Below are 19,801 nucleotides of genomic sequence, written 5' to 3' on the forward strand. Positions count from 1 at the left end.
TGAAAGACATTTTCTTTCTTTATTGAACAGGCCTCTGAATTCTGTACAGATGACATTTTTACTGAAACATACACAGCTAAAACTAGATTGTAGAGAACAAATGTAAAATACAGAATTATTGCCTTTCGCCCCTAGTTCAGGTCCCTGAATTTAACGCTGTACATTCAGAAATGAGTTTAAAACTGGGTCAGCTCTGAGTTTAGGATAATCAGAATGTTTAATTTTTATTCTTCTAGCATGTAAAAAAATGCAGATTTTAATTGTGGTTTGATTTTATGTCAAATTGAGAACAAAAAAAATCTAGAGGTGCACTGATGAATCAGCCCAGATTTCCTTAATTTTGGGTGATTTTTTAAATTTTATTCGCCGGCCTTATCTACCTCCAAAGCTCTGTAAATCAGCTACTGACCCTCTTTGTTCTGTTGAGAGAGGTCGTCACCCCACTGTTGCTTTTGCGACCTTTTGGACAAAAACATCGGTATCGGCCAAAATTGGAATCAGACAGAAAACTGCTATCGGTGCAAAAAAAATCAAAAACAAAAAATGTTTCATTTAAAAATAAAAAATAAAAAAATCAAACTGGGAACTAAACCAAATATTTAGCTGAATCAAAACGATAGGCACGCTGCTTCACTCTAGCTTTAATTTCTTGGAGCTCATATGAAGGTGAATGTGGATCTTTGCCTCACCTGGCAGATTTTACTGACCCCAGTTTATATCAGTGGCAAGACTTAGTGATTCAATGCATCTTGTTGCATAGTTGCTGTGAAACCGAATTAAACACGAACTTTTTTTTTTACGGCGAACAGCAATCAGCTTTGTTGTTTCTGTTTGTTGTAGCGAGGTAACTTCAGTTGCTAACAGCCACAGTTTTCTTAAGTAGCACTGAATACCTTCTCTAAACATGGCTGGTTAACAACGGCCTATGATTTCAAAAACTTCATGGACCAAATAAACAAAGCTCTGTTCTGGGAACACAAGTTTCTGTTATGTAATCCCGGCTGACCACTGGGGGTGAGATGGGGAGACCGCCCTGCTGTCTGACTCTCCACTCGACCGATCCCACATTGAGGCTGGAACACTTTCAAGTTAAATGATCCAGATGTTCAGTTAAAGTGGTTTGTGCTGGTACATAAAATTTGCATAGCAAACTGTTCCGAACCAAAAAAAAAGAAAAAAAAAGATATCTTAAGAATTATCCAAACGTAAGAGGACATTCAGAACTTGTCGGAGTCGGTTAAATTTTCAATCAGTTTCTGTGGAAACATTGTGAGCTCAGTTCTGTTGCATAGAGCCCAGACTGGAGAAGCAGCAGCTCATGCAGCATGGAGGAGGAGTGAAGGAGGTGGAGGGAGGGGGGTCAGATGTATTTGTTGGCCAGATTCTGAACATCATCCTTGGTGAACTCTGCGCTCTTCACAGCTGAAAGACGCTCAAAGAGCTGAGTCACGTAGCGACGCTCGTCCTTCTCCAGCATCATGAGAGCCACCTGCAGACACAGTACAGCTGTTTACCTTCATTCATATACGAGTCATATTTTTAAAATATTCACCAACGAAACCGTTTGAATCCCCTCTTACTCGGAACCTGTCAGTGGTGTGCAGCTGATCGAGGTGCCGGTACGCCAAGCCGGGCTTCTTTTCCAGTAAATGGGAGTCCAGTGCCTTCACGATGAAGCTGATGGTGGGTCCATCCAGCTGGTTGCTAAGATACTGGGGAAGCAGTTCTGGTTCCGTGGATGCCAGCAGTTCGGCGCAGGCTGCCGTGTTTCCGCAGCAGCGCGCTGTGTTCAAAGACTGACCGAATTCGTAGGCGCTGCTGGGTTTGAGGTTGATGCTGATGTTGTCTCCTGTGAAGATGCTCTCGGAGTTTGGAGCTTCCGTCACGGCCTCCTCACCGTCGACCTGCAGTACGAGACGGACACGCGTCTTAGAGCCATGTGAGTTATGGATGTGAAACCTCAGCAAACATCTGAAAAATCACCCACCGGCTGACAGACCCACCACATCAGCTTCTACACATGTACAATTTACTTAGCAACTCTTGCTATATTTAGCAACGTTTACAATAAAAATAATAATAATAAAAAAAATCGGTGGTCGGCCAAAAAACTTCAATCAGTGCGCCCGTAATGTGAATTCCAACCAGGACTACCTTGTTTTTTGCTGATGTGTATCTTAATACATTAGATCAGTGAAGGTTTATTTCACCGAATGAAACAGCTTCATATTCACACAAATTGATGTTTTTGAGCATTTTCTGTTAATTATGATGATTTTTCACATACAGCTAAATAAAACTTATTATAAACTTTAATACAGAAATGTGGGCTAAATGCAAAGCAATCTACTTCCTGGCAGAAAGTTATGATCAAAAGGTGCTTTTAAGCTGACAAACGAGCCTCATTGATTCACATATTCTAATTTATTAAAACATATCTGTAACGTTTATGGAAACTTGGGGCTCCAATCATATCGTATCCTAAAAGAAAAATAACGCTTTACACGTCCTTTATTTCTGACCTCATCAGAAATAAAGGACGTGTCTTCAGGTGTGAGCAGAGCGCAGACGGCCATGAAACAGAACAGAGACGTACCTCTGTGATGGCGACGGTCTTCCTGGGTTTGTCCTGTGTGGCGCTGGACAGACTCTGTCTGAGCAGGACCGTGACCTCCTCCAGCTCCTTCTCAGCCTCCTGCACGTTGGGGTCCAGCTGCAACACTTCCTGCAGGTCCGAGCTACATGCCAGGTAGTCCTGATGGGAGCGCACACACAAACTGGCTGTGGAATTCACGCTGCTCCCTCATGTGCTGTTTGTGTAAACGGCGGTCTTAATGAAGACAGAAGCGTGGTGTTTGTGTGCGCTGACCTGCAGGCCCTTGTTGGCCAGGGCCCGTCTAAAGAAGGCCTTCTTGTTGACCGGCTCCAGTTCCAGCGCTGCGTCGCAGTCCTGCTTGGCCTCACCGAACCGCTGCAGCTTTAGGTAGCACAGAGCTCTGGAATCGGACCAACAACCTGTCAGTTCTGCTCACCAGCTGCTCGGCTTGACAGACGAATTCCTATCATCTGAATTTGATAACATGCTCCATGTTCTGTCATTATCAGACCACGGATTAAACAGCACAATATTGTTCTGTGACCTAGCTCTGCTAGCTAGCTTTATAAATGAGTCTTCTTCTGGTTGCTTGCACTTTTATTTATAGGTACCAGAGTAAAGATGGTCGGAAACAAAACTTCTCTGTGTTTATTACGAGATCCCAATAAAACACAGTTATGTTTGGGGTTGTAAAGTTTAAGGAGTGTGAATACTTTTTAAAGTCACAGTAGAAAGAGGATTACTTTCAACTAGAGTTTTCTACAAATTTAATAAGTTAAATTTAAGACATTTTTATCTTTAGAATTTTAGACATTTAAGACTGAAAATAATCCTTATGTAGGGCTGCAGCTAACGGTTATTTTGGCAATCGATTATTTTATCAATTTTCGGATTTTAATTTGAACATCATCATGAAAAGCTAAGCCCAGTGTACGGCCAATCTGTTGGTCATTTTATGAATGAACTGATTAATAATTGGATGCCAAATGTGTTCAATAGTATATTTTGTTTCACAGAGTTTGAAGTGGGTGAATCTAAAACTACAGCACTTAAGGAATTTTAGGTAGAACATATTTACAAGACTTTTTTGTTTATCTTCAATGCAAAACGTATGTATCTTTAGTACAGTTTCCACTTAATTACTGCTCTAAAAAGGCAGTAATTCAGCAAATGACCCCTTTTCCCCTGAAAACTAGTAAAGAAAAAAAAGAGAGAAAGAAAAAGAAAATAACTGATACAGAAGATCTAAGCATATTTAAACCCTCTTAAGTCATTTTGACCCCACAAGTTTTTTTACTCTGTGCGCGGTCCGGCAGGGTTGACTCTGTGTGCGCCTATACGAGCCTTTTTTGTGTAGTTTTGGAAACTGCAGTCGTAGCACGACGCTCAGGTGAAGCGTGGCAGATGTCGCAGTCGCACAATGGGGAAACTCGTAAAAGTGCAGGTCAGACTGCGCACACGTTAAAAAGCTCGTGAGGTTCAACTGACCACGTCTCTTAAGATCATAGGAGGGTTAAATATTGAAAAAAAAGGGACAAGAATACATTAAATAATCTCTTGTCTCTAAATACAGGTCCTTCTAAAAACATTTGCATATTGTAATAAAGTTCATTATTTTCCATAATGTAATGATAAAAATTAAACTGTCATATATTTTAGATTCATTGCACACCAACTGAAATATTTCAGGTCTTTTATTGTTTTAACACTGATGATTTTGGCATACAGCTCATGAAAACCCAAAATCCCTGTCTCACAAAATTAGCATATTTCATCCGACCAATAAAAGAAATGTGTTTTAATACCAAAAATGTCAACCTTCAAATAATTATGTTCAGTTATGCACTCAATACTTGGTCACGAATCCTTCTGCAGCCTTCAGGTCGTCACCCCACTGTTGCCTGGTTCATTACTCAAAACCGCAATCATGGGTAAGACTGATGACCTGACTGCTGTCCAGAAGGCCATCATTGACACCCTCAAGCAAGAGGGTAAGACACAGAAAGACATTTCTGAACGAATAGGCTGTTCCCAGAGTGCTGTATCAAGGCACCTCAGTGGGAAGCAAAAAGTGTGGCAGAAAACGCTGCACAACGAGAAGAGGTGACCGGACCCTGAGGAAGATTGTGGAGAAGGACCGATTCCAGACCTTGGGGGAAGCAGTGGACTGAGTCCGGAGTAGAAACATCCAGAGCCACCGTGCACAGGGGTGTGCAGGAAATGGGCTACAGGTGCTGCATTCCCCAGGTCAAAGGTCAAGCCACTTTTGAACCAGAAACAGCGGCAGAAGCGCCTGACCTGGGCTACAGAGAAGCAGCACTGGACTGTTGCTAGGTGGTCCAAAGTACTTTTTTCGGATGAAAGCAAGTTTTGCATGTCATTCGGAAATCAAGGTGCCAGAGTCTGGAGGAAGACTGGGAAGAAGGAAATGCCAAAGAGCCAGAAGTCCAGTATCAAGTACCCACAGTCAGTGATGGTCTGGGGAGCTGCTGGTGTTGGTCCACTGTGTTTTATGAAGGGCAGGATCAATGCAGCAGCTATCAGGAGATTTTGGAGAACATCATGCTTCCATCTGCTGAAAAGCTTTATGGAGATGAAGATTTCATTTTTCAGCACGACCTGCTCACAGAGCCAAAACCACTGGTATTACTGACCATGGTGTTACTGTGCTCAATTGGCCTGCCAACTCTCCTGACCTGAACCCCATAGAGAATCCGTGGGATATTGTGAAGAGAAAGTTGAGAGATGCAAGACCCAAAACTCTGGATGAGCTTTAAGCCGCTATCAAAGCATCCTGGGCTCCATAACACCTCAGCAGTGCCACAGGCTGATTGCCTCCATGCCACGCTGCCTTGAAGGCTGCAAAAGGATTCCTGACCAAGTATTGAGTGCATAACTGAACATAATTATTTGAAGGTTGACATTTTTGGTATTAAAACACATTTTAATATATAATGATAATAAACTTTATCACAATATGCTATTTTTTTGGAGAAGGATCTGTACATTTGCCAGTTGCTCCTCAGCAGCTACCTTGAGGTGACCTTGGGCCTCTGTTCTGGTCTGGTTGTACTACAGAAATGCTATTTTCACAGCAGAGTTCATGACACGTGCGAACAGAATCACACAGCGGGAGATTTTTCATCCCAGCAGCAGTTTCCTTTCTTCATTCTCAGCAGTGTGCCGACAACAGAAAGAACACAGCGGCAGACAGAGAGAGAAAGAGAGAGAGATACTGAGTTATCTAACCTGTTGGTGTAGATAGCACACTCCTTTGGCTTTAGCTTAAGGCATTCTGCGTACTTCCCCAGAGCTTCCTGGTACTGACCATTCTTCACAAAATCATTCCCTTCTTGCTTCAAAGCTGTAAAACGGACTTCTGCTCTCCTTTCTACAACACAGAATAAAGAGGTGATTACTTAACATTGATTATTCCTGTGTGGACCACTTCCATTTGCCTCTCTTTTGCCGTCATAAATCCAGCTGGCAGGACGTTTTAATTGGCCTCCTTTTCACAAGCCAGTGTTGTGCAGCTGGGGGTTTAACACTGTAGAAGAATGCTGAGCTGGCCGGACACATGGCATGAGAGAGAAAGTCAGCAATCAGTCACAGCGTGAACTACGGGCTAATCAATCTGCTGCAGAGCATCATCAGGGAGGGAAAAGTGTGCCAGCAGCTCTTTTCTTTATTAAAGTGTATTATTAGCAGCTGGAGCAAAGCCTGGGGACAGAGGAAAGTGCCTGGTCAGCTCAAGGAGGTGTCAAATGTAATGTGGCTTTGCTTGACAAACACAAAAAAATTCAGATACAAAATCACAGTTCAGTCGAGCCACTTGTTAGTAGGCCTGACATCATAACTAATTCTACTAGACGATAAATTATCCCAGTAATTATCGCGATAACTGATAATATTGTTGTTTTGAGAGTTCATTCTCCATCCATCCATCCATTTTCTTTACACCCTTGTCCCTCAGTGGGGTCGGGAGGGTTGCTGGTGCCTATCTCCAGCTGGCATACCAGGCGAGAGGCGGGGTCACCCTGGACAGGTCGCCAGTCTGTAGCAGGGCAACACAGAGACACACAGGACAAACAACCATGCACACACACATTCACACCTAGTGGCAATTTGGAGAGGCCAATTAACCTGACAGTCATGTTTTTGGACTGTGGGAGGAAACCGGAGTACCCGGAGAAAACCCACGCATGCACAGGGAGAACATGCAAACTCCATGCAGAAAGACCGGGTCCGGGAATCGAACCCAGAACCTTCTTGCTGCAAGGCAGCAGCTCTACCAACTGCATCACTGTGCAGCCCCGAGAGTTCATTCTCTCAAAGAGAAATTAAAATGTATTTTTTTTAAGAACTCTTAACGGATCAGAGTGGAGTTTTTCTCTCCACTCTGATCCGTCCTGCTCGATCTTAACAGTGGAATTGGAATATATTTTAAATGTCCAAAATAAAACAAGCAAAAACAATCAATAAAAAGGAAGTAAAAGTGACAAACAAACAAAACCATAAATAAAATGAACCGTCTCTGTAAACAACATTGCCTTTCAAAAATATTAATCATCAGAATGGAACTAAAAAAAAATTTTTTTTTAAAGGTTTTATCGACTCTAGTGGCCTTTATTTGATAGTTAATTGACAGGAAAGTGGGGAAATGAGAGAAGGGGAAGACATGCGGCAAAGGTCACCAGGTCGGGAATGGAACCTGCGACGGCCACGTTGAGGACTGAGGCCTCCATATGTGTGTTATGCTTAACCCCTGCACCACCACAGGACACCACTGAACTAAAAATTTTTTTTAAATCCCCCAAAATAAGAATTTCTAGAGAAAAAAAAATCAACAACTAGTTCATACACACAATTGTATCTGATTGCCTTTTAGTATAATTCATGTAAAAAAATTACATTCTTAAACTGGTCAGGCGCTGTAAAATATGGCAAATTTCTTGATATTAAAACACATAGTGTTTTGTTCTACAAGTCCAGGTCCGTTTTCATCAGTGGAGGGTGAATGTTTTCAACCGACCTGCGTCTCTGGAGGCTTTTTCTGCTCGAGCCTGAAGAACCTGCTGGCTGGGGGGGTCTTCTCGTCGGTGCTGCTGGGCGGACAGGGGAACCAGGGGAATGTCTGGGAGTTTCTCTCTCCACTCTGATCCGTCCTGCTCTATCAGCAACCGGGTGATTCTGGTGAGAAAAAAAACAGAGCAGGTTTGTACAGAGCTAAAAAAACCCAAAAAACTCACTTTTTGTATATTACACTTTCTGAATCCAAAAATACTACGGTAATTCCCTCTGTTTTTTTTCTTCTTTTTTTCCGTAATGTAAACGAATCAAATAAAGGGGTTAGAATTAGGTGAAAAGACACAGAAGCAAAAATAAAAAGTTGTGAAAATATTTAAAGTCTATCTATGTCTATTTTTAGAAACGGAAAAGTAAAGAAAGAAATAAAAATGGGAAAATACTGAAATAATTTTACTGTAATCTAAAACTAAAAGACAAACATTTCTCCTCTTTGACTTTTTAAATCAGCCAGTTATAGCTTTGAGTAAAGCTCTGCAAAATTTAACTTTAACTTTAATTTTTAAAATCATCAATTTCCTAAGATAATGTGCTGTCTCTTTTTTTGTGCCTATTTATTTATTTACCTAAATCATATTTTGGCAATTATAAGGGGGTGATCTTTTTGCCAATGTTTCTTTTGGCTAAAAATGCAATTATTTTGGGAAGGTGTCAAAATAACCTCTAATATATTTTCAGAAAAGCTGCTCATTTCACTGTTTAAATGATGGTGACGTGATGATCAAACTTCCTACATTTAATTTATTCAATATGAAAATTTTTTTGAACTTGAGCAACTTGAGAAACTTCCCTTGACCTGATGAGTGACTATAAGTGTTTGTATTGCATAGCACAGCACAGAAGCACATGTACTTTAGCAGCCATAATAGACTTTTGCTAAAGTAAATCTCTAAGTGACTAAAAAAAACCTGGATGTGTTTAAGTCTCTGGACATGTAACAGTTTAAGTTCTAAAAATAGACAAAGACAGTCTTTACTGTCATTCAACTGCACATTTAAAACCTACAGATTGATACAGCTCCACTAACAATAAAAGAAATACATACAAATTTAAATATATCAATACAAATTTATACAGTAAAATGATTAACTGAAGTTCAGTAGTGAGTCATTGGGGCGAAAAGCAGTGGGCTCACTACACAACCCTGAGGGCAGCCAGTGGTAAGGAAGACGGCAATTGAGTTATATTTGCCAACCCTAACATAGTGGGGTCTACAAACATAAATAAACAGATAAAGAAGTAAAATCAAGGTTTTCAGTAGGCTTCAGCCAGAAACTAATGACTATAAAGCATTAGCTGTTATGTGAAGAACAACTTTGAACTGAATGCATTCAGTTTGCCCTGCTTCAGTGCAGCCGCTCTGAACGGTGGGAGCTAACACCTGTTGACGCTGTCGTGTGCCGCCTGCACGCTGATGTCGATCTGCAGGACGGTCTTGTAATCCACGTAGGCCTTCCTGTAGCGCTCCAGTGACTCGTAAGCCATGGCCCGGCGCAGGAGGGGCTTGAGGGAGAACGGCTGCAGCTCCAGGGCTCTAGTTAGTATAAATAGACATAATTAGATGAGGACAAAGGATCAAGGCCTCTGTGATACATGCAAGACGAGAAGATTGCGTTTCTGCATTTACAGTTCATATTTACATGCTATTTTAGATGTCTGTAACTTAATACACGACATATCAGTATGGTTTTTGTAACCCCATCCCTCTGCAGGGACATTAAGTGTTTCAGGGTGTGTTAATGGGAGGTTCCCTCAGTGACGGTTCAACACGCCTTCGTTAAATGACTGGGATCGGCTACTGTAGCTTCTCTGCCATCACGTTGGATTAGGAGTGAGCCATGGCTCTAACCTGGTGCAGTCCTGTATGCAGTCCTGACTGCTGCCGTCTTTCAGGTAGCACGCCGCTCTGTTGGAATACAGAATACACAGATCCTCAGGACTATCCATACCTGCATGGAGAGAAACCAGTTTCAGATTTCAGATGAACTTTATGTTGGTAAATTAAGAACATTACAAAAAAAAAAAAGAAAACAAAATAAAACGCTATTTTACAAACCAATAATTTACCAAAAAAGAAGGATTAGGCTGAAGACAAGGCTTATACTTCCCTACTCAGCTACCTACAGTAATGGAGCTTATGTACTGTCCATATAAATACATAAATAAATACACACAATTATATTTAAATAGGCATGTATATACATATTTCACATAAATGTAGTGTTACACAATACATGTATACATCTATGTAACAGTGTGAGGTTTTATGATTATACATTTTAAGGCTCTTAAAGCTCACTAAAAAGCACAAAATTTAATATCATCATTCAATTCCTTCCAGTTTCATGTTGATAACTGAACCGCAGCCAGACTTTACTTTACTCTTTAGCATGTTCAAATATTAACAAACCTTGTAAATTATGTTTACTCTTTCTTAACTTAAATCATTTATGATTTCCTAAAGGAAGAATTTTGTTCATCGCTTTACACCTTTAAAATTTTAAAGTATAACTTTGAATGAAAGGTTTATTAGTTGGTTTCCTATAATCTATTTAAGTATACAGACGTACCTCTCAGCTGCAGTGACGACAGCTTTTAAAAGATTTGCATGTCATGAATTACAATGTCCAAATAATATTAGTTTATTGCACCAGCATGAAATATTTTAGAAACATCGCAGCAGCTACTTTCACTTCCTCCTCAGTGTTCATTTTGTTTTAAAATTTTTTTGTAACTTTCCTCAAATTCAAAGGTTTTACATTATTTTGGTCAGTATCAGAGATAACTGTCTTTCAAAATGTATGACTTGGGTCAAAACCTTTTGCTGGTGCCTATCTCCAGCTGGCATGCCGGGCGAGAGGCGGGGTCACCCTGGACAGGTCGCCAGTCTGTCGCAGGGCAACACAGAGACACACAGGACACACAACCATGCACACACACACTCACACCTAGGGGCAATTTGGAGAGGCCAATTAACCTGACAGTCATGTTTTTGGACTGTAGGAGGAAGCCGGAGTACCCGGAGAAAACCCACGCATGCACAGGGAGAACATGCAAACTCCATGCAGAAAGACCGGGGCCGGGAATCGAACCCAGAACCTTCTTGCTGCAAGGCAACAGCTCTACCAACTGCACCACTGTGCAGCCCCCTGTTGTGCAATTTGACTATTAAAAAGAAACCACAAAGAACACATATTGTCCCTTAAAGAACTTTGCCATACTTTAAATTTACATGACCTACTGTAGTATTGGTGACATACGTTTTATGTGGAAATAAAAAGGATTCCTTCTGTCTAAATGTATTATTTTGTATTATTTTGCCACTTATTTGAATTCTTTGTTTTTTCATTTCAGTCTTTAAAATACTAAAATTTTGCACAAAAACATATTTTTATCTTTCTGACTACATAATTTAAAAATATTAAGATGGTCAGTTACTCAGTACTTGTTGAGCCTTTTTATAAAATACTGTTCTTTATTTCTTAGTTACTTTTTACCTTTACTTGAGTAGCTCTATGTTGTTGTTTTTTTCCTTTGGGTTTATTGGCTCTAGTGATCTTTATTTGATAGTGAATTGACAAGAAAGTGGGTAATGAGAGAAGTGGGAAGACATGCAGCAAAGGTCATGAAGCTGGGAGTTGAACCTGCGACAGTCGCGTCGAGGACTAAGGCCTCCAAATGTGGATTGTGCTAAACCTCTGCGCCACCACAACACAGAGTAGCTCTGTGTTTACCTGAGTACATGTCTTGGTACTCTACTCACCTCTGCTTTGCAAAAACACAAAATCTTACCACATATTTTGGTCTAGTTTCTAGTGCAAATTTCTAGTGCATATATTAATATACTTGAAATAAGACAGAACTGACTTGCAACTTTTGAGCAAACTATAGGAACTTGTTTTAAGTCGATCATTAATTAATATTGATGAAAAAGCACTAATTTCACTGGCAAATTATTTCACTTATAACATGGGGAAAATGTCTTGTTATAAATTTTAAAAATCAGCCAGTGGAACTGTGTCTTTACTGCATCATGTTGATTTAAAACTGCCTTAATAGTGGAAGCGATCACTTTGAACCTTCTTCCCTCCTGTGCTGTTCTTTGATGTCGTAATCCAATTCCTTTCATCTGAGGGGGACAGTTTGGGCTAGGTGGCTGGAAAATCGATACAATTTGGTGTTCCAAATTGTATCCAAAGACAGTATCCTTTGGAATCACTGTCTTTGGGACAGATTCAAACAGATTCAAACTGGTTTTGGAAAGGGTAAAGCAGAGACGGGGAAGACATGCAGCAAATGGCTCGAGATCAGGAATTGAAACCAGGACAAACACCTAGTCAAAGTCTTTGGACATGGTGCACATGCTCTACCAACTGAACTACACAGAAAACTAGTTTTAGGTTTATTAAAAACAAACTTTTGAAAATCAGTGCAATTATTCCATAAAATATCTAAAAGAACTGCTAAAACCTGCACCTGTTTTTAGCCAAAGTTATCAAGAATCAATGTGGAAGGTCTTTGGTAAAAGTGCCTCTTAAGTACGGAGTAGACCAGATCAACTACAGACCATCATTTAATGTCTAAAAATTACCTCATCAGGAGGGCCAAAATATAAAGTAATGTGGAAATGTTTATATTTAATGGTCAAAAATGACAATAATTCATATAAACAAAATTACAAAATAGCAAAATCAGGCAAAAGCAATTTTTCTCTAAATCAATTTCTTTCTATATAAAACTTATAAAACTTTAACAAAAACTGCAGGTGTGAATTTCACTCAAGGAAGATGAGCGATACTTCAAAAATAAAAGTACTGGCAGCTCAACAAAGTAAAAAGTACAGCGTAGTAAAAGAACTCCTAAAAGTACATTTTGTCCAACATGTTCCTCATGTAAATGTTACTAGTTACTACCCAACTCTTTCTACAACCTTCTAAAGTTAATTTAACCAATTATCAGTGGAAGTTTGTGAGCTTATATCCATAATCTGATCATGTGTTCTAAAATTCACAAACGTTATTTGGTTTAAAGTTCTTTTAACAATGTTTAGAAGTATAAAAAAATATACCATGACATTTATCCCCATGATGACCATGTCAATGCTTTACTAACACGGCAACATTTCTCTCCTGGTTCTCCACTGATCGAGGTGATGCTCATTATTAAACCACCTGTAGGCCTCTATTAACCAGTCAACATGTGCTACATTTCCTATTTTTATCGTTTTGGTTTACATTTGTGTCACAGAGTTACGGAAATGAGTCTGAGTGTTATGGCCGGAGCAACATGCTTCTGTTGCACTAAATAGCAGCAGCTTAGCATGCCAGCTCTTCAAATCAAATCAGATTACGGATAACGACGAAGCATGACAGAGACGACGTCTCAGCAAACGCTTTCTGCTAATGTAACAGAGACTGTTTACATTATGAGACATATTTATGTTCTAATACACTCATATGGAATGTTTATTGCACTTATTGTCATATTCTGTGTACAACTGTGGGGCTCCCTATAGAAGCCTACACATGCACAGAAATTATGAGCTCTCTCTCTCTCTCCATTGACTGTTCAGGCTTTCACTTCCTGTAAAAAAAAAATACAGCTCTAGTCCAACTCGTTCTATTTCACAGTGAGTGGTTAGTGGTCATGTGACTTGGACAGAGCAAAGCTGAGAGGCTTAGCCCAGGCTAAAACAGAAACGCTGTCCCTCCACTCCACAGCAGCCTAACTGTGACGCAGTGTTCAGGACACAGAGTCATTAAACGCACCGCCAGGTCATGTCATGGCTGTTTCAGGACCGTTCTTAGGCTGCAGTGGCCACTGCTGTGTGAGCTGACTCACTTCAGACAAACTGAAACTAACCTTTCCCAGTCAAATAATGTCATTCAGAAGATTCTAGAGATCAAAACAGAAGCGCAGTAATGGCTGACAACTTATGACCTTTGATATGCAACTAGAGCGGTCAGCCAAAGTCTCACAGCTACTGATAATTAAAACACGCAACGATCTGATCAGCCGGCTCTAGACACGGGTGTGCTGGTGAGGAAACACTAGTTGGTTAGATTCTGACTCACTAGTTTCTTGTCAGTACCTGTCTATGGCCCTGCTGTGGCCGCTTTGATCCGTAAAGTTTACTTCTCAAGACACTTCCAGACTTACCTGCTGCCTTAGAGTCTGACTAACCAGCACAATGTCAACAGTGAGGACTCACCTGAATCTGTGTAGCCCTGGATGGCTTGTGAGTATTTCTCCAAAGCATCGGCAAATTGTCCGTTTTTAAACAGCAGGTTCCCTTCATTCTTTAGCCGAGAAAGGTGTGGGGGGAGGGCTCCGCAGGGGGCGTCCAGATTGACAGTTTCCTTTGCTTTTTCCCCACCTGTAGTTCCTTTATCACCCTGGGCTGAAGCAGTCGATCCCCTATTGCTTGATCCGTTGGCCACCTTCTCCTTTGACTCCTCTGGGACTTTGTACTTATCCGAGGTGCCCCCTTTCCCCCTCCAGGGTCCATGATGCGAGTTGCTGGTGTCAGTGTGCGGACCCCCGTCCCCTCTACTGTGGGGCTTTTTTTGAGCGTTTCCCATGTTTCCCCTTTCGGCAGGAGCAGCAGAGCTCTCCTCCCCTCCCACAGGCTGGCTGGGTTGAACCGGACGAGCTAGAAGTTAGACAGAGAGAGAGAGATAGAGATAGAGAGAGAGACAGAGACACCCACAGGAAAGAGTCAGCGGTTACGTCAGGGCAGAGGGGGAAGGGTTGACACATGCTACACCTCAAACGGGGAGTTCCAGGAAACACCAACTGCGAGCAGTCAATTACAAAAGCTGTTTATGGGGGAGGGAATTAACTCACATGCAGATATTATCGCATAACCCTGAGGGACAAGAGGAATTTCCTCTATCCACAGCACTTATTACGTGCTATTATTAGAGCTCACTCAGATGTTCTGTGTGTACATAAGAAAAACAAAATGTTCCCTCGTCCAGGTCTGCGTTCTACATAAGAAGACATAAAGTTTTGATCTTTACTAGGCTCTAGGGGTGTACCAATTTAGATTTTGGCCGCTACCATTTTTTTTTTGTCGGAAAAGTTGCTACATATAGCGACAAAGTAGCTAAGTTGGTAACAGTGGGAAGACTATTGTTAAATGTTTACGTGCAGACGTGACCTGGTGGACAGGTGTTGGTCAGTTCTCTCTCATAGCAGAGCAAAAGGGGACAGCGGCTGATTTTCAGACCTTTGTGGAGGCAGATAAGATCGTTTTCACATGTATGTATCGGCCAATCGCCAGTCTCCTAAAAATAGGGTCGATTTATCAGCTTGTCAATATATCAGTGCACTCTTAAAAATGATCCCAGTGTCCTAATTTATTATCCAAGGTAGAGGCAAAAAAGGAAAAGCTGAGTAAAACAAAATACACCTCAATACTAAAAGACCATGTAAAGCATAAATAATAACAAATACCTTGAGTATTTAGTTGTTTTCAGTCTGCCTCTATTTGTCTCTCACATTGTGTCCCACTCTGGTTTATAACATTGTTTTGGTTCATTAAAGTCATGTATATCTCTACAATACCTTTACAATAATAAATAAATGTTGAATATGCTTTAAAAAGAAAAAAGAAATGAACTGCATGGTGGCTTCTAGAAACACTCATGGAACGACATCTTCAGGCTATTTCCTCTCTCGTCTCAGTCTGTGTGTAAGTCTGGAAATCAGGTATACTGATAATTGTGTCTCACCTCTCTGCTCCTCCTGTTCTTCTTTGCTACAACACAAGTCTTCCTCCATCTCTTCAATGAGGATTTTTTTCCCCTTGCTTTGCTGCTCTGGTGGGCAATCTGACATCTTCTTCTCAATTTTAGACAGAAGTTGCTAAACAAAAACAATTTGTGCATTAGACCTGGTTAGCAACCAAAACCAAATTAATTTATGTATGTCAACAGAAACTACCATCCATGTATAACTGATCTAAAGAAGATACATTACCGAATATTACATCCTTAAGGGGAAAAAAGAGATTTTCACAATGAACTTATTCAAAAATGACACATAAAAGGAAAATAATCATGTTTATGGGGATAAAAAAAAATCCCATCCACATTTCCCTCTCCCAAATAAAACAGAACTCTTACAGAGGCTTACAAAAATTTCATTCATTGGAATGTTTTTTTTTTTACATGTTGCACCCTAAAATTTAGTATATATTTATTAGGGTTTTATGTGACATAAAAGTTGAGCATAACTATGACATTTTCTACAAATAAAAAAAATTAAAGGTGTGGCAGCTGCAAGTTTTTTACTGCCTGTGATATACTCTCTTTTATAAATGAATTAGTACAATCTATATTCAAGCTGATTTTGATGCTGTTCCCTGTTTTTATTGAAGAAAAGCATCCCGACATCATGAAGCTCCCACCTCTGTGGTATGTGTTTTTGGGATGTTTTGACGCGTTAGTTTTCAATTATTTATTAAAACAGTTTGGTCTCCCCTGACTGGAGCACCTTCTTCCAAATGTTTGATGTGTGCCGTATGTGGATTATAGCAAACTGCATAGAGCAAACCGATTTAGACTTCTCCACAACCTTACCTCTGATCTGTCTGTTGGTTCATTACGCACGGGTGAACTCTTTATACAGGGTCATACATAGTATTACCCTCCCGACCCCACAAGGGACAAGGGTGTACAGAAAATGGATGAATGGATACATCCCAGTTGATCCTAGTTATCAAACCCTGCAATAAGCTAAAGGTGGGTGAATATAAGTGCATGCCACACTTTTCAGATTTTTATTTGTAAAACACTTTTTTTTTCATAATTACACACTGTATATATGACTGCTGTCTAAATACATTTTATCTGCCAAGCCTTTTTCTGACTTGCTCTAGTATCCCAATAAGGTCCTTAATCCTAAAGAAATACAATGACCCCTAGTGGACAGGATGCTCACTAGCACAAAATGAATGCTTCTCATAACTCTGTCATCTACCATTGCTGCAGGATTGTTCGGCTCTTCCTGAAGTACCGTCCTCAGGTCTTCAGAGGCCATTTGAAACTTCCCCATATGATAGTAAACAGTAGCACGACGCAGAAGGGCTGGTTAAAATGAAACACACCACAATAAATACTCATTTTCACATTAAAATCAGCACTCAAGCAGGTATGCAATTTCACAAGACTACACTTGTTGAAAAAAAAAAAAAAGCACCTTTTTTATTCCTTGGTTCTAGCTCAAGCACCTGCAGACAGTCTGTCATGGCATTGTGCCAATGCTCCAGGCGGATCTCTGCCTGAGCTCTGTTGTTGTATGCATTCACAGTGGGGAAAATGGAAAGGCTCCTGTAACAGAAGAGAGCAAAAGAACTACATAAGACTAAACTTGTTCCTCCTTAAGGTCAGTTAGGAATACCATAATTATGTATATTTGTTAAATACCAGGATTACGAAGGAAAGAATTATGCAGAGAATTTTAATCACTTTTTTAAAGTCAAAACTTTACAAACTTCTATTTATTTATATTTTTGGTAGAAAAAACCCTTATCAGGTAGAGCAGATCAGTGTTGTCCTTCAGCCACTGTGTAACCTTTTATTTTAGTTTACAAATTTGACTGAGTTCCAGTTGTATCTTCTAGGCTGATGTCTTAAGACGTTGCTTCAATATTTCCATGTAAGCATTCAGCCACACCCAGAATGTGAAGCATGGTTGTGGTCACTGTGTCTACACACTTTCATTTCAATTTCATCACATCACAAGACATGTCTCCAAAAACTAACTTCTTCCTCCCTGTGTGCATTTGCAAACTAAGATTTAGCTTTTCATGTTGCATTTGAAGTGATGACTACTTTCTCGTTGAGTGGCCTTTCAGGCAGGTCTCGTTTCATGGATGAACAGTGTGACGCTGGACATTCCTAGTTTTCATCCTGCATACAGCTGCTTTCAACAGATGAACATGACATCTTCGCACTTGTTGAAGTTGATAATTCTCTTCCTGATATCTCGGCTCATTTCTTGGCTGTCCTATGCAAGGAAGTAGTGCGTAGTAGAGGAGTGCCTAGAAAAATATAGATATGTCTCCAAATCTGTCAAATTTAGGACATTTACCTATTAAAGGTGTTTGTAAAATTCCAACTTTGATGAAAATAATATACAATTTATTAAAGCATTCCCTCATTATTTTGGAATTTATTATATACAAATTATTTTGGTAAACCTAATGTACCTGAAACAGAAAGAAGTGTCTGATTTTATGAAAAACAATTAGAAAAATTGGCTATTTATCTATTTGTACTGTGTAAGTAAACAAGAACTTACACAGTAAGTAAACTAGTAAACTATATTGAATGGATATAGTAAATCCATTCGATATAGTTGAATGGATATAGTAAGCTATATCCATTCACAGAAAAAAATAAAATTAAAGAGGGAATAAAATTTAATCCCTCCCCAAAAATGTAACATTTCACTTAGATTTCACTGTATGTTTAAAAAAATGTCTTGCAAAGTGAAGTTCTTCATAGTAGCAAAGGTGTTTAGAGACCCTGACCTGGAGTAGTATGCAACCGCCTCTTCGTAATCGTTGGCTCTGAAAGCTTCATTGCCCTTATCCTTTTCCCGATTTGCCAAAAGGAGCTTCTCCTGATGTGACAACACTGCATCACACACCGCACACACGTCACACACATAGCCAGCCACTATTGCATAATTATCACTTTGCAGCTGTAAAATACAACACATGTTTTTTAGGAACACAATACATTACATGAGGCATCCACTTCTCTCCTGATGCTGAGATGTCCTGAGTTCAGCTGAGCTGGTGGGTCATTTCTTTGCATACTCCCATCTACCTTGCCACATTCCTCTTCCACATTGAACCTGAAAATAGAAAGCTTTGTGACAGACAAGACCCTATATATGTAGCGTTCAGTATTTAACTGTTAATGATTGCAACTGTAGATTGGATTATGCATCTCAAAGTGCATGCAGACGCTGTAATACTCCATTCTTTCTTTAAAGCATAACAGACAAAAGAGAAAACAGCTCACTTGTCCCATTCTTGATAATCACGAGGTACAACACGTTTTGAGGGATTTCTTGTTTGCTTTGGGAGTGATGTCTGCAGCAGAAAAACACTATATAAAAATGTTTACCAGAAGAGAAATGTTTACACTGTATAACTGTTTAAAATAAAATACCTTATTATGTGGAACAAAGCAATTTGAACTTCTTATAGGAGGTATTTTCACATCTGACAAGTCCTCAAACACTGATTCCTCTTTCAGCAAGGTTTCAGTCTTTTTGGTTTCTTCGGCCCATGTCTGCCAAAAAGGAAAAAAAAAACAACAGAAAAATAAGTTCAATAAAAAAAACGTTCTTCATGACAAAATTCTTGAAAAGAAAAAACATGCCACTGGGTATCATACTCTTAGGTCGAAAACGATTTGGTTCCACTCATCTTTAGAGAAGTTGGCTTCCGTGGCAACAGGGTTTTCCTTCCTGAGAGCTCGACTGTTAGGGTTCAGCTTCTCCAAGTGTCTTTCACAGAACTTAATCAGATGGGGATATATGCCCTCTTCACCAGACCTGGACACAAAGTAAGCCTTAAGTCATCGGACTTCAAATTCCTTGTAAAATGTTAGTCAGGATTGGTATTCCATGAAATTTTAATTTCAAATTATTTTTTTAGTGCCCCTAATCCTTCATTAGATGGCTTTTAAATGTTGGTGTGTTTTTGAAATGCTTTAATTAGCTATTTCTTCCAGTGCTTTCTAAAATGTTTTGAAATGCACCATTTCAAAACATTTTAAAATGCTTTTTAAAATGTTTTGAGCAAAACGTGGAGTTGGCAGCATTCTGCTGTGGGGATGTTTTTCTTCAATAGAGGGGCAAAGAAAAGGGTAAGTGAAAAGAAAAATGGAGCTAGATACAGGCACCCGTTAGATGCTGCAAAAGACCTGAGACTGAAAAGCTTTCTCGTGCTAAGACAACACCAGTATCTATTACTGCAAAAATAATTTTATTTTATTTTTTCCCGTTAGAGTGGAAATGATAAAAAAAAACATTGAAAGGGTAAACACCAAGAAGAGAAGGGAAATACAAAAAAGCAACACCCATTTCCTTTGTGCA

General features: G+C 39.9%; 1 protein-coding gene across 4 annotated transcripts in view; it reads right to left on the minus strand.

Annotated features, from left to right (window-relative positions):
* The window catches only part of spag1b (sperm associated antigen 1b), a 20,356-nt gene continuing 555 nt past the window's right edge, over nt 1–19,801 (minus strand). For 2 of the 4 annotated variants that reach the window (XM_008432888.3, XM_008432889.3), the window contains exons 3-19: nt 19,099–19,258; nt 18,871–18,993; nt 18,721–18,791; nt 18,438–18,550; nt 18,222–18,327; nt 16,886–17,016; nt 16,667–16,773; nt 15,418–15,550; nt 13,893–14,333; nt 9,531–9,630; nt 9,063–9,215; nt 7,629–7,786; nt 5,846–5,987; nt 2,870–2,996; nt 2,597–2,755; nt 1,581–1,904; nt 1–1,489 (exon numbers count right to left, since the gene is read on the minus strand). In XM_008432888.3, the coding sequence (XP_008431110.2) occupies nt 1,361–1,489; nt 1,581–1,904; nt 2,597–2,755; nt 2,870–2,996; nt 5,846–5,987; nt 7,629–7,786; nt 9,063–9,215; nt 9,531–9,630; nt 13,893–14,333; nt 15,418–15,550; nt 16,667–16,773; nt 16,886–17,016; nt 18,222–18,327; nt 18,438–18,550; nt 18,721–18,791; nt 18,871–18,993; nt 19,099–19,258 (2,677 nt within the window). In that variant the 3' untranslated portion in view covers nt 1–1,360. Of the gene's footprint in view, nt 1,490–1,580; nt 1,905–2,596; nt 2,756–2,869; nt 2,997–5,845; nt 5,988–7,628; nt 7,787–9,062; nt 9,216–9,530; nt 9,631–13,892; nt 14,334–15,417; nt 15,551–16,666; nt 16,774–16,885; nt 17,017–17,642; nt 17,730–18,221; nt 18,328–18,437; nt 18,565–18,720; nt 18,792–18,870; nt 18,994–19,098; nt 19,259–19,801 lie in introns of those variants that run through there. The other 2 variants (XM_081617080.1, XM_081617081.1) reach the window with 2 other exon arrangements.

Source organism: Poecilia reticulata, chromosome 16 (genome assembly GCF_904066995.2).
Source record: "Poecilia reticulata chromosome 16, P_reticulata-male-v2, whole genome shotgun sequence".
Taxonomy (NCBI): domain Eukaryota; kingdom Metazoa; phylum Chordata; class Actinopteri; order Cyprinodontiformes; family Poeciliidae; genus Poecilia; species Poecilia reticulata.